Below are 15,203 nucleotides of genomic sequence, written 5' to 3'. Positions count from 1 at the left end.
CTACTTGTCATGCCTGTTATAATGCCAAACATTTAATTAAAAAAATTTATAAAATCCTGACTATGATTGAAAGAGAAGTGACATTTTCCAACAGTAGGATTTTAAAAATTATTTTATCTATTTATGAAAATAGTAGAAATTAGAAAAAATTTTAACTGTAAGATGTAAAAATGAGAAACTTTTTACATGTGGTGCATATAAAGAATTTTAAAATATAGTCATCTCTTAATTTCAAATAAATTATTACATATGTAGCCTTAGTAAACAGTATTTTTGCAGTGTAAGTATAAAAAATCAAAACTATTTAATATGTGAATAGGAAATATGTAAAATTTTATTTGCATACTCTTTTCTATGTACATGATAGCAAGCAGTGTCACAGAGTATTGAGTTCAGACTACCTAGATTTGGATCTCAGCTCTACTGTTTCCAGTGTTTCTATGGGCAATTTATTTAACTTTTTTTATTGCAGAAAAGCACATAGTGAGATCTACCCTCTTAACAAATTTTTAAGTGTGTAGTACAGTTATTAACTCTAAGGACAATGTTGTACAGCAGATCTTTAGAACTTTTTCATCTTGCATGACTGAAATTATACCCACGGATCAGCAACCTTCAATTTCCCTCTCCCCTCAGCTCCTGGCAGCCACCGTTCTACTTCCTGTCTCTGTGAGCTTGACTATGTAAATACCTCATATAAGTGGAATGATACAGTATTTTTCCTTCTGTGACTGCCTTATTTCATTTAGCATAATGTCCTCAAGGTTCATCCATGTTGTATGCGACAGGATTTCCTTCTTTTTTATGGCTGAGTAAATATTCCGTTGTATGTATACATCACATTTTCTTTATCGATAGACATTTAGATTGTTTCCAACTCTTGGATGTTGTGAGTAACACTGCAGTAAACATAGGAATACAATTATCTTTTCTAGATCCCGATTTCAATATGTAACATTTTTGTGTCTCCGTTTTCTCACCTGTAAATTGGGAATAATAATCGAGTTGTTGTCAGATGATGTGATTATTTATATTAAAAAAGCTAAAGTAATTTCCAGGTAAATTATTTGAAAAAAATAGGAAAGTTTAGCAAAAGTGAATGTAGTTTTTTTAAAATGTAGTTTAATGTACAAACGTTTGCTGCTAGTATGCAGAAATGCATCTATGGGAAAACAATTAATGAGAAGGTATCGTTTATATAGTATCAAAAAATATCAAGTACTTAGAAATAATAAAAAATGTTCAAGATTTGCAGGTAAAAATTTATTATATATTAAAGAAGACCTAAATAAATGGAAAGATACACTAGGTCCAAGAATAGGAAGAGTTAAAATCAGAAAGGTGGCAGTTCCTCCTAAATTAACCTATAGATAAGAGAATTTTTCATGAAACTCAGTAAAATGGTCTTTGAATCTATGTGAAAGTAAAGAAGAACCAAAGATAGCTAGGACACTTCTGAAAAATAGTAGAATAGGAAGACTTCTAATGATCCAAACTTTTGAGGCTGTTGTAGTTAAAACTGTAGTGTTTGGTGTAGGGATGGATAAATTGACCAACACAGAAGAGCAAGCTTGGAAGCAGACCCACGCAGAGCTTTGGTATAAGACAGAGGTTACTTGCCTCATCAGTTGGGTAAAGACAGAGCACTGTACAGTTAAGGGAGCTGGGAAATCCATCTGGAAAAAGATTAAAATGGATCTATACTTCAAGCCATTTTTAAAAAGTCAACTTTGGGTAGATTAAAAACTTATATAAGTCCAAACCAAAGAGTGAACATTTATATTAGAAAATAGCATAATCCTTGGGATAAGGAGGGATTTCTTAAATATGACTAGAAAGGACGTACATTGAACTAAATTAAAAATAAGATCTTTTTGAAAAATTAAGATTCCTAAGGAAAGTGAAAAGACAAGATTCAAATTAGAAGAAGCTATTCCCAATACATAACCACTGACAGAGCATTAGAATAAAATATATATATATATATATGTTAAAAACTGTAATCGGTGAGAATGCCACACACAGCACTGTAGGAAAAGTGGCGAGAGTGACAGACAGCAGAGTAAACACAGGGCCAGGGTACGCCTGAAGAGATGTTCCGTGGCATTGGTGGTCACGGAGATGCAAATTCAGATAGCTACCATACTATGCGTTTTTCTGTCAGAAAAATTAAGCCTGACAATGCCAAGTGTTGAAGAACATGTGGATCCACATGTTTTATTTATACATGGTGGGGATGTAAGCGGATGACTCCAGGAGGCTTTACCTTCTAAAGGTAAGCATTCACACACCCTGGACCCCCAGTCCCACTCCTGGGCTCAGAGTGAGCTGACACACGTGGAACAGGCGTGTGCCTGTGAATATTCATAGCAGCACTCTACACAGTAGCAGAAACCTGGAAGCAACCCCAGTGTCGATCACTGAGAGGGTGAATGAATAAACGGTGATATTACACAAGAGTCAAAATTAATGAATTACAACCAGGCATAGCAGTGTGAGTCAATCTCAGGAATATAAGTGAAAAATTAAGTCCCGTAAGTGACATTCACCCTGATATCTTTTTTTTTTAATAGAGGTAAATGTAACTAAAATGAAACAGCACACTTTTAATGAAAATATATAAGTGCAACAAAACTGTATAAAAAAGGAAAGCAAAGGGATGATAAACACAGGGTACAGGGTGATGATTACCTTGGGTGAAGGGGCCCATAGGGTTTGATACAGGTTTTTGTCAAGATCTTACTTTTTGTCTTATTTAAAGATTCTTGGACACCTGTTATTAGCAATAGCTAATTAAATAACTAAGTAAAGGCAGGCTGTGCTTTTGTACTTGGCCCGGTCGTTAGGATGGTCATCAACCTAAGGCTGATCAATCCAATATTGTATTCATGAGATCCAGTTGAAAGTGTGTGCGCGCGCACACACAAGAATTGAGTGGATTAAATGACTCAGGAGTGCCTGGCATACAGTAAATGCTCAGTTAGGCGCTAGCTGTTACTACTCTTGTTGTTGATATAATTACCTCTTAGCAGTGCAGAATATTTCCCTGTTTCAGGCCATCACTATACATCTGAAAACAAATTTCTTAGGGAGCCTATGAGAAGTTAGGTAACGGATCTCGGATCAACTTAATACATGTACAAAAAAACAGTGCTTCTCTTTTCTCAGTCTTTCTCCCCTTCTTTACCTGGCCTATTCCCACTTACCTTGTAGGTCTCAGTTTACTGTCACTGTTTCAGAGATGCAGTCCCTCCACCCCCCCCATTATCCTCTGGTGCTTATTAAAATTCCATGGTGCCTACAAAACTTTGTGATTGACTGTCATTTACCTATTTGTTGTCTCTGGACTCAGAGCTCTACAGGAGCAGGAATTAGATTGATTTGATTCACCAGTGCTTATCCAAGAATCAGTGTAAGACCTGACGCATAGTAGGTGCTCAGCAGATATTGCTTAAATGAACAGAAAAGGCCTCTGTTTGGTAATAGTAGAAATCATTCCACCTGGAGCTGTTTTGAGCATGAACAATTAGGAGTGTATTCAGCACACAATGGTAGTAATCGTCTCAATTCTATCTAAAAAATATTCATTGATTTCTTGGAATAGACAAATTTATTTCACTAAGGAAATGAACAGAAAGAGGCCATAGTAAAGATGACTGCCTTTCATCATCCTGAATGGTATTTTATACCATTTCTAGAATGAAAAGGGCAGGAATTGCACTGAGTTATTAGAGTCTCAATAACAAATGACTGTTAGTTAAGGATTTACCCAGAAAAGCTAGGGTGGGGGATGGACAGGTTTTATATGTTGTTTTCTTCTGTTCTTTTTTTTCTTTTTAACAGTGTTCTTTCCTTCCTCTGTGAAAGACATAACATCATTCTTGTTATTTCTGACCCAGACATGACTTACTTCACTTTGTTATTCTAATACTTAATTCAGTTAGTAGCCAGCTGTGTCTGCCAGAACAGCCCGTATGACTAGTTACCTAACCTTAGTAGGGGCTTCATGTTTCTTGGGCTCTTCTTCCACCTCTAAAACTGAACCCTAAAGTGTCCACCTTTCACAGGCAGTTTTTGTATGTGCACATGATCGGTGTAGATTTGGCTTTTCTCCCTTTTAGAGCTCATGTATTTTATGAACAGTGTGGACAGGTTCTAATACAGGTTCCTCCCCGAAGTGATTGGTTGAGGTTATTAAATGCTCCACCAGCCAGGTACTTCCCACTCTGCTTCTTTTGTCATCCGTTCTGGGTGGTGCTGTGGACACATTCTGTAGCCTTGAACTCTCTTTTTGCAAGAGGAGCCAAAGGAGAATGGAGAAGCTGAGTGATAGAGTAGAAGGGGCTGTTGACTCAAGGTGGGAAAGGATCTGGGTTCTGGGTCGTGCCGGGCTGCCGAATAACTGCTTGAGTGTTAATTTTCCGGTCCTTGGTTTCCTTAGCTATGCAGTGAAAGGATTTGGCTGGATCTTATTTAAGTTACCTTGTTGCTCTACCACTTCATGATTTAATCTATTAAGTATCGTGCCAGCTGGCCTTCTCAGGGGTTCTCTGATGTCTTTTATCCAGAGGGCCGCTGCAGTGGCATGTGAGGTGCATCGGGAAAGATTCAGCCCGTGGATATTAAGAGCTTTCTACTTGCCAACTACTGCAAGTTTGTCATCTTAAATTTCATATTAACCCTAGGAAGTATTTCTTATTCACAGATTTTATTAGTACAGAAATTGAGTCTTAGAGAATTGAAAAAACTTGCCCCAAGTCACTAGGGCCTTTGGGTGGCAGAGGCCTGATTCAAACGACAGTCTCTTTGACTCTGTGTGTCCTGTCCCCCACCCCACCCCAATAACTGTGCTTGCCTGTTTAGAGAGGACCCGCAGAGTTGAGGGGTCTACTATGAGTTGGCAGCCTTGCCACTGACCATGTGACCTCTGGTGGATGATTTAACTTCTTTCAGCCTCAGGCTCCTTGTCTGTAACACTAAATGAATGGGGATGCTAAGAGGATGAAATAGAAGCATGCACAAAATTGTCTGATACATTTTGGGATACACAGCAGGCATTCAAAAGTCGAAGCTCTTAATTTTTATATATATTCATATCTGACTATTAAAGATCATTTTTTGCACACTTGGCTGTGCATGCTGTACTATTGTAGTTTTATTGGTGGTTAAAAATCCAATTGTTACAATGTCTGGTCTCTGGTATGTGAGCAGTTTATGGTTAGGTAACGAGTATATAAAGTGAGACTGTTCAGGATAAGTATTTTGTATCCATTTTGCAACTTTGGTTATTGATGACCCTGAGGTAAGGTGACTTTCTTAAGTTCTAATCTGTTGCATTTAATGAATTGTTTACATGCCCTAATGAATTAGATTATTTATTTCCAAACTGTTTACAGATTTCCCACATGTATTTCTTGTTTATTTGGAAGAAATTGTGACAGTGAGGTTATATTTCAAGTATAGCCCAAGTGTCTGATGGAGAATAAAATAGGAAGCACCTCCCTCCTTTCAAAAGACAGGAACACCCTCTCTGCTAGTTCTCAGTGCCTACTACTTTATTCTGGTTCTTGTGGAATATTCGGTGATTTGCTTATGTGACTGTTAGCAGGTGACATCAGACTCCTGAAATTCCACTATTGGTAATAATTGTTTAACTAGAAGACTTCAGTATCTTTCAGGTGTGCAGACTTCTTCTGCATATTTTGAAATGCCATAAGAAACACTTCAAAATCTAAAGGTTGAGTTTTACCTCTTAGATCTAAAACAAGAAAATTCTCCATCTTGCACCTCCTATGTTGAAAGTATTTTTAACTTCTGTTTTTAAACTTATTTACAGCCCTGTCTCATTCTTTTGACCTCTGTGTCAGAGAAAACTAGCAACAGTAGAGTATACCATTTTGAGTCAATATCAGTGATTTGTTTTGAATGTTTGGTTTCTATGCACCAAATCCAAGGATACTGTTTTTATTTACAATATTTCGTGTGACTCCAGGTAGCTCAAAGGGTTATTTTATGCTATTTGTTCCACTTATATCTGTAAATTTTGCTTTTATAGTGCAGTCAGTAAAACTAACGAGAACCAAGGAGCCACTTTTCTTCTTAATAAGAAGATACTCTGACCGCTCTGGTTTGGCCGGGCTGGATCCACCCTCTTAGCCCTTCCAGTCATTAAGAGGACAGTGACCACCCTAGTATCTTGCCCTGCAAAATAATACCTGAGCTTTTATGTCACCACGTTTAACTGCAGATCGGTTCTCATTAAAATGAGCCTTAGGCAGCAGTCTAAATGCTTCTGTTACTGACCTAGGTTTGATAATGTCAGTCAGTTTGATTTTCTTGAAATTGGAGAGCCATCCTTTAAAAACAAATTTTTTTTCCCCTTGGAGCTTTTCATTAATAGGATTTTACCTGTAATCATTGTATAAGAAGAAAGAATCAAAAAGATAGTAAGTAGTTAGATAAGGAAGCTGAACTATGTCCTTTCTGCTCCAATGACCCATGTATTTATTTTTCTTAGAACAGATTTTAAACCTCTCTTAGCCCCATACATATCTTCATCTAGAATTTTATCTTTAACTGGTGTTGCTTCAAACACAGGTTACATGATAAACATGCCCCTCATCACCCCTCTGGGAAGAAACTTGGTGTCATTTACATATATTTCAATTATCCATCATTTATCAAGCACTTATTATGTTTCAGGTCTTGTGCCCATTCAGTCCCTACAAAATCCCTAGAGATGGTTATTGATAGTCCTTCCACTGTTCAAATGAGAAACATTAATTTCAGAAATTGTTTTCTTAAAACCATACTCCTGGGCTTCCCTGGTGGCACAGTGGTTGAGAGTCCGCCTGCCGATTCGGGGGACACGGGTTCGTGCCCCGGTCCGGGAGGATCCCACATGCCGCGGAGCGGCTGGGCCCGTGAGCCATGGCCGCTGAGCCTGCATGTCTGGAGCCTGTGCTCCGCAATGGGAGAGGCCACAACGGTGAGGGGCCCGCGTACCGCAAAAAAAAAAAAACAAAAAAAAAAAACCATACTCCTAATAAGTAATAATAAAAATATTGCCGTATTTAAAATTGCTTATCAGGGACCAGGCGATGTGCTAAATGTTTTATATAGACTGTCTTTTTCAAAGTCTCATGGTAGTTTTATATTCTCAGTTTACAGGTGAGGAAAACAATGCTTGAAATGTTATGCAAGCTTGCTAAGGTGTCATAAGGGGTTGATTCTTGTTTTAAAACCAGGCAAACTTGTTGATTTCAGAGCTCACTCACTTAAAATAATCAATTTGTTATATTGCTCACTTACCATTTTGATATATAAAAGCTCTGAATTAGAACTACTCAGGTCTCTGACTCTGTGTGCTGTGACTTCCACCCTCTAGTTCCCCTTGACTTCTATATTCCTCCTTAAAATGGGCTTTAGGAACTCAACTCTAATTTATAACATAGCATCTACGAGTAACATGTCTTTGGCTTATTGTTGTCCAGGAGCGAATTCCGTGATATATTTAGAGTCATCTTGGGTATAACTTGTAGTCTGTGGGCCTCCTAGGTCCAGCTGTTGATTTGATCCTCTATTATACGTCTGTTAGAGTGCTTTCTTTGTTTTATCAGCAGGCGAAGGAATTGATCATTAGAATACACCTTCATACTGTTTTTGAGTCAGATTTTCAAAAGTAACTTACCAAACTTCTTTTAAAGTTTACTGGCAGCTACTGTACTTTATGATTGTAAAGGGGAATTTTGTTTGTTTTAGTTCATGTATTCTTCAATCTTCTTTCTAGGTTGGAATAATTCTTCATTATTCCACCCTTGCTACAGTTCTCTGGGTGGGAGTGACAGCTCGAAATATCTACAAACAAGTCACTAGAAAAGCTAAAAGATGCCAGGATCCTGATGAGCTGCCACCTCCACCAAGACCAATGCTCAGGTATCTAATATCTTTGTGTACTGTTTTATGTTAAATGTCCATTACATCTTAAATTTAATGAAGCATGGTCATAACAAAAAAATGCTCAGTGAATTTTGGAAAGTAAAAAAAAATGGACTTGTAAGCAGCCTTGCAACTGGGAATGAGTGCTTTGTGAAGTTATGTATCCTCTCTATGCCTTTCTATCTCCTACAAAGTGGGAATGATTCTCCTTCACGGAGTTGTGAGGAGTAAGTGACTTACTTTGTAAAGCACTTAAGATGGTACTGGCCACAGAGTAAGCTCTGTGAAAATATTAGCTGTTTTTATTTCCTTGAGGTCATGTGATAGATTTTAACCTAGTCAAGTACATATCCATGTGGTTCTTCTCTACAAAAGACAAAACAGTTTTGGGGTCATGCTGTTCCTACCATTACAATCGGAATCAGTTGTCAATGGATTCTTGTGCTGGATGAGTAGAAGTCAGTCGATCAGTGTCTCTGAGTGTGTTGAATGCTGGATGTGTACCTTGCCCTGAGCCAGGGACTGAAGGAAAACCTCCTGCCCTTGAGGGGTTTACAGTCTGAGGAGACAGTCTGAAAGGAGAACCCGCTGCAGCTGTGTAAGAGCTGGAGTGGAGATGTGTTATTTGAAAGTATCAACAAAGGAGCCATTAATTCTGCGGGGGGATGGTAGGCTATTAGGAGTTGCTTGACCACTGGCACAAAGGATGGAGGTTGCACTCCAGATACAGGATCCCGTGGCGAGCTGAGCAAATTTGAGAAGTGCAGTTTGGCTGTGGCAGGAACCTAGGGTGTACAGTGTACAGTAGTAGAATTCAGAGTGAAAACTGAGTTTCAGGCCTTGGTGGGGGGCCAGGTTAAAATGTGGGCTATACATTGGAATGCTGGAGGGTAGGGGGCATATATAAATAATTCCACTGAGGTCATTCGGGGGTCCCCGTGAGGACTGCAGCTAGAACAGTGGCATGGAGATTAGAGAGGATACGTGTTCAGACACTTGAGGCAGTTTCTCCCGGACTGATGGCCAGCTGGATTTGAGGGTGTGTGCCAGGATTCGAAGGTGGCTGCAGAGTGTTTACTCCAGTTCGCTAAGGCCCCTCTGCAGATGGTGCGTCCATCAACTGAGAAAATCATAGAGGAAGAGCAGATGCGGGGACTCCGGGAGGGTAAGCACAGGGGAGGTGGGCTCACCAGTACTCTGTCGTGGCAAGTTTACATTTTGGGAGTCTGGTGCTTAGCAGAGAAATCGAGCTACGTGTACTCTGGACAGGACACGAGATGTTTTCACGTGTATTCGTTGAAGCAGTGATAACAGCAACCTCTCCTAGAGAAAAGTTAGTCAAGAATGATCCCTGGGCCGTATCAATGGGCCATAGCAGATAAAGGGAAGAATTGAAAGAGAACATTGAAGATTGGGGGGAGAGCGGTTCCATGGGTGGGAAGGGGCAGCAGGAGTGCTGGGCCACGGTCAGATTGCAGGATGTGATTTGACACCCCTGTCAGTGGTATTAAAGGAACTGAGGGATGGCGTTTGGCTAAGAGATAGGAATCCTGCGTATCCTCATGCAGCTTTCTGTTAGGTTTCCTTTCTGTTAGGTGATTAAAAACAAAAAGGCGGCTTGGGCTGCAAAGCCTGTGCAGTCCCTAGTGACCTGCAGGTACCCCCTTTGCTTTAGACACTGCAGGCTCACCCTTTAGGATGCTCTCCTTCCCCCATGTCCCTGAGCTTAAAGAAACCCCAGCATCGCGGCTACCTGGAGGGTGGTTGTGGGGCTTGCCTTGAGTCTGCTGGCCCCAGAGAGGGCGGTTTCAGTAGCATGGTAGGTGGAAGCAGCCTCATCTCACAATAAGGTGACAAAGGTGAGGCACTTGATGGTGCCATTGTTTCCAGGGGTTTGTCACCAAAGGGAGCAAGAAAGAAGGTGCTGGTTGAAGGAAAGTTTTAGAAGATAGGGAAAACGTGAATAGACTTATAGGCTGGAAGGAATATGCAGTGGAGAAGAAGATTTACAGCTGCAAAATAAGGGTTATTTGGTAACAGGCAGTCCCAGAGTCGGGTGGGGAAGGAGTGGCAGAGAGGAATGTGAAGCCCGAGATAAATTTGGGTGAACTGATGCCTTCTTTTCAGGTAAGAAGCAGCTATGAATTAGCATAGCAGGAAGAAGGGCAGGGTCACGGACGTTGGCCTGCCTCTAATCTGTGAAATTAGAAGACAGGGTTATAGTTTTATAGGGTAATTAGCTGTCTTTTTCAGCAATGATATCATATTGAAGGATTTTAGTACCTGTGAGCACGACTAAGAAAAAATGTATGGAAAATGTGTTACGAATATTGCCTTTATCCAGCCAGTTAGCATTTGGACTGTGTCTTTGGACCTGGCAAATACAGAATTAAGATTGGCTGTACCCAGGGGTAGCTAGCCGGGGCAGGACGTTCCCTGTTCTCTTTTCAGAGAACTCAAAGAAGCTGTACCTCCCCGCAAAAAGTTGTTCTTCATAGGACCAGCCACTCTGTCTCCCTCATTTCTTCCTGCACCAGCTAGTCTGTGGGAAAGGGGTCAGGAAGGGCCTGAGTGCTGCAGGACGTTGCTGGGATCCAGGTATCTTTCTTGTCCCAATCTCAGCTGACTGAAGATAAGCATACACAGCAGTAGAACATCCTGGCATATGCAGGTTTAGCCGGGCATTAATAAATAAATAACGTCATTACATATTTAGTCTGACCTGTGGCGCAGTAAGATCTTAAAGTCCATTGTGTAGTGGACTAACCTTCTGCTTTATCAGCTGAATCTAAAAGAAGCCCCATTCCCCCAAAAGAAAAAGGTATAAACTGAAGCCCTGCCTGTAGTAGCTTACTGTTACTTTGCCTGTCCACAGGGTGGCAGAAGCTGATCAGCTTTCCTTAACTCAGAAACCTTATACGCTTTTTTAAAAAAAAGAAATCCAAAGTAAATAAAAACTTAAAAAAAATGTTATTGTTAACAAAGCAGGCTTTAAGTGTTAACCTTCAATGCATTATTGGAATAGTAATGAATCTTTAAGGAGTAACTTCTGCAGTACTGAGACACTGTGATGCATCCACCTTAATAAATTGGATTGATGTGCTGTTATTTCCATCACTGCCCTTTCTAGGTTTTACCTGATCGGTGGCGGTATACCCGTTATAGTTTGTGGCATAACAGCGGCAGCAAACATCAAGAATTACGGTAGTCGGCCAAATGCGCCCTAGTGAGTATTTAGTGTTCTCTGTGTACCTGAGTCGATCGCTTCTCTTCTAACTGTTTCCTAAGCACTAAAGTTTACTGCAGTTTCTTAAACGGTTTGTTGACATGTGTAGCATCTGAGCTGGTTCACCATTTTCTTTCCTAGCTGCTGGATGGCATGGGAACCCTCCTTGGGAGCCTTCTACGGGCCTGCCAGCTTCATCACTTTTGTAAACTGTATGTACTTTCTAAGCATATTTATTCAGTTGAAAAGACATCCTGAGCGCAAATACGAGCTGAAGGAACCCAGTGAGGAGCAGCAGAGGCTGGCAGCCAATGAAAATGGCGAAGTAAATCATCAGGATTCCCTGTCTCTCTCCCTCATCTCGACATCAGCCCTGGAAAATGAGCATACTTTCCATTCTCAACTTTTGGGAGCCAGCCTTACCTTGCTCTTATATGTCGCTTTGTGGATGTTTGGGGCCTTGGCTGTTTCTTTGTATTACCCTTTAGACTTGGTTTTTAGCTTCTTTTTTGGAGCCACGTGTTTGAGCCTCAGTGCATTCATCGTGGTTCACCATTGTGTCAACAGGGAGGACGTCCGGCTCGCATGGATCATGACTTGCTGCCCGGGCCGGAGCGCGTACTCGGTCCAGGTCAATGTGCAGCCCCCCGGCTCCAGTGGGCCGAGCGGGGAGACCCCCAAGTGCACCAACAGCAGCACAGAATCTTCATGCACAAACAAGAGTGCATCGAGCTTCAAAAACTCCTCCCAGGGCTGCAAATTAACAAACTTGCAGGCTGCTGCAGCTCAGTGCCATACCAACTCTCTACCTTTGAACGCCACGCCTCAGCTTGACAATAGTCTGACGGAGCATTCGATGGACAATGATATTAAAATGCATGTGGCGCCTTTAGAAGTTCCATTTCGAACAAACGTACACCCAAGCCGCCATCATAAAAACAGAAGTAAAGGGCACCGGGCCAGCAGACTCACAGTCCTAAGAGAATACGCCTATGACGTCCCCACGAGCGTGGAAGGCAGCGTGCAGAATGGCCTGTCGAAAAGCCGTCCGGGCAGTAATGAAGGACACTCTCGGGGTCGAAGGGCTTACTTAGCCTACAGAGAGAGACAGTACAACCCGCCTCAACAAGATAGCAGTGATGCTTGTAGCACACTTCCCAAAAGCAGCAGGAATTTTGAAAAGCCTGTTTCAACTAGTAGTAAAAAAGATGCATTAAGGAAGCCAACTGTAGTTGAACTTGAAAGTCAGCAGAAGTCTTATGGCCTCAACTTGGCCATTCAGAACGGACCAATCAAAAGCACTGGGCAGGATGGACCCTTGCTGGGTATGGATAGCACTGGCAATGTGAGGACTGGATTATGGAAACACGAAACTACTGTGTAGCATTGGTGGGCTTCCTGGGCAGAAATCCATATAAACTGTGATACTCAAATTCCTTTAAGCTATGAACATGTAAAAACCGACTGTTTACAGCCACCTTAGGGATTCAAAAGAATTTAGAATAAACTTCTAAGTTTTGTATTTTATGTATTTTATATCCCCCACGTGTTGCTTTTTTATGAATTTTGAAAAAAAAAAAAACCCTTTAAAAAAAAAACACAACCCTCTAAAAACCCTCTGGTGGCTTGTTTTAGTTGTCAGAGCACCAGCAGGACATTTTGAGAATCTGAAATGTAATTTTCTTGGGATCTGTAATATCTACTTAACATTTCAGACTTGTATGTAATACAATAAATAGGTGTTTGTCATTGTGTCAATCTTATATTTTTACATTTTAGGAGCATTTAGTGCTATTTTAATGAAGTTTGTGCATTGGGATAGTTTAATGAGAATTATACACGTATCAGTTATCAGATTTTTACATGATTAGCTCCACTGATGGCATATAAATCAAAGAGCTTTTGGATTGTTGTATTTTATAAATACAGCTTTTTAAATGCTACAAGTTTTTTTTTTTTAAATCTCACAGAATTTGTTTTTGAAAACGGAGATGCCTAAAAAGCTTTTCCTAAATTGCATTACTTTTGCCCATCTTATTAATACTATTTTTGATATTTTTGTGGCTTTTCAGTGGTTTATATTTGGTTTTCCTATTCATTCTTTTTTTTTCCCAGCACATGTTATTTCTTTTTTAATTGAAATATAATTGACTTATTATATTAGTTTCAGGTGTACCACGTAGTGATTTGATATTTTTATACATTATGAAGATAGTAATCACCACGGTAAGTCTAGTTACCATCCGTCATTATACAAAGTTCTTAAAATATTGACTCTATTTTAAGATAGTCAGCTTATTTTAAGTTGACTCTATTCCCTATGCTGTACGTCACATCCCCACGACTTAATTGTTTTATAACTGGAAGTTTGCCTCTTCATCCCCTTCCCATATATGAACGTAAATGAAAAGGTGTCATGCAAGGTTCACGTTCACTTACTTTGGATTCTTCAATATTGGCTCCTATCTGTTGGCTGTTACTTTGTTCTTAAACAGATAAAGTTCCTCAGGTTCATGCTAAAGTTCTAATTTTTCAATTCCACTCTAAGGGCAAACACAGGTCTGATGCAAAAGTTATCGTTGGTCAGTGATGCACTGCAGTCCTTATCTATCTCCTGTCTCCAGGCTCACTGGGGTCCTTTCCGGGAAAGTTAGATCGGGTCTGCCCTGGCTCCTTTGTGCATTCACTTCTCTCCGATATGCAAGTCAACGCCTGAAACGATTGGCACAGCTTAGATCTGTTTTTGGCAGTAGTCTCAAGGTTTCAATCAGATCAGATTCAAAATATATATCCAATAAATGCTAAAGTCAAGCTTGATAAACCTCAAAATCTGAGCAATTTACTGCTTACTTAGAGTAATTCTCAGAGATGATACCAGGTGATCGCGCATTATAGTGTAAGTGTTCATTTTTCATTGGGTTACTGCATTAGAAATTATTTTGCTTCGCAATAATAAAACTGGTGGTTCTATTTAAGCCTTTTGTTAGGTGTTGTTTTAAAGGCATTCTTTCTGATGGAGGAAACAAGGCAATTAAGTAGATAGATCTGGCACGTGTACATTTAACTACCACCTAGCCTAGGGTCTCCAGGTAAGTTGATATATATGTGCAGGATGATGTTTAGAAATGACCAAGACAAACTAATGAGGAATGGAGTAGATAATTCTTTTTTTTAATTGTTACTGTCATTTAAGTTTTGCTCTGTTATTTTTCAGTACATCACTCCAGCGTTTAATCTGTTTCTTTGACCCGTAGGTCAAATAGAAAAAGAACTTTGTTCTTCTGCTTTTTCCTACTTCCACAGGAAGTGAGAGCTTTCCCTTCTTGGAAATGTTCACCCTTCAGTAAGCATTTATTAATTTAAACAGAGCTTCTTGTAGGTAACAGAAGGAAGAGAAGCCTGGGACTGGTAGAGTTGGGGAGTGGAAAGAAATATTTGGAATAGAATGAAGATTCCACTAAAAATATTCAGAGTGTTTTGATACACAAAGCATAGTTGATGAGTGATGACTTGATGCTTTATATTCTTAGTATTTGAATTGAAATTTGATGTTTGTGAATAAGAAGTGAATAAAACATTGCATCCTTCCCATATTTGTCTTTTATAATCTATGGCTTGTTGCTAGTTGAGGTTTCTCTGTTTTTCATAGAATCATAAACTCTTAAGGTATGTTTCAGTTTTCTTAAAAATTGGCTCATTCATTTTCCTCATTTTAAATTTTCAGCAACTGAGGCTCAAAGAGTTTCTTACCTGCTGAAGTACCAGCAGGTTATGCCACATCCAGGACCAGGTCCATGTTCTCTGATGCCACGTCCGCTGTGCTTTGATTGCTTCTCTGAAGGCAAGCACCCGTGCTCTTCACAGTGTCTATTATCTGTAATTTTACTAAACTTTATTCTCATCCTGGTTATTTTGAGTTTTGTTTTGTTTTGTTTTAAATTTCATTTATTTATTTATTTTTGGCCGCGTTGGGTCTTTGTTGCTGCACGTGGGCTTTCTCCAGTTGCGGAGATCAGGGGCCACTCTTTGCTGAGTGTGC

General features: G+C 39.9%; 1 protein-coding gene across 3 annotated transcripts in view; it reads left to right on the top strand.

Moving 5' to 3' along the window:
* ADGRA3 (adhesion G protein-coupled receptor A3) overlaps window positions 1–14,881 on the top strand; it is a 120,708-nt gene extending 105,827 nt beyond the window's left edge. For all 3 annotated transcript variants that reach the window (XM_089911716.1, XM_089911715.1, XM_022566699.2), the window contains 3 exons: window positions 7,790–7,935; window positions 11,069–11,164; window positions 11,306–14,881. In XM_089911716.1, coding sequence (XP_089767842.1) covers window positions 7,790–7,935; window positions 11,069–11,164; window positions 11,306–12,548 — 1,485 coding nt within the window. In that variant the 3' untranslated portion in view covers window positions 12,549–14,881. The remainder of the gene's footprint in view (window positions 1–7,789; window positions 7,936–11,068; window positions 11,165–11,305) is intronic.
* The last annotated feature ends 322 nt before the right edge of the window (window positions 14,882–15,203 follow it).

This window comes from Delphinapterus leucas, chromosome 5 (assembly GCF_059928025.1).
Source record: "Delphinapterus leucas isolate spDelLeu-1000000601 "Yukka" chromosome 5, BTC_Dleu_Yukka2, whole genome shotgun sequence".
NCBI lineage: Eukaryota > Metazoa > Chordata > Mammalia > Artiodactyla > Monodontidae > Delphinapterus > Delphinapterus leucas.
This window is presented reverse-complemented; position numbering and strand designations above follow the sequence as displayed.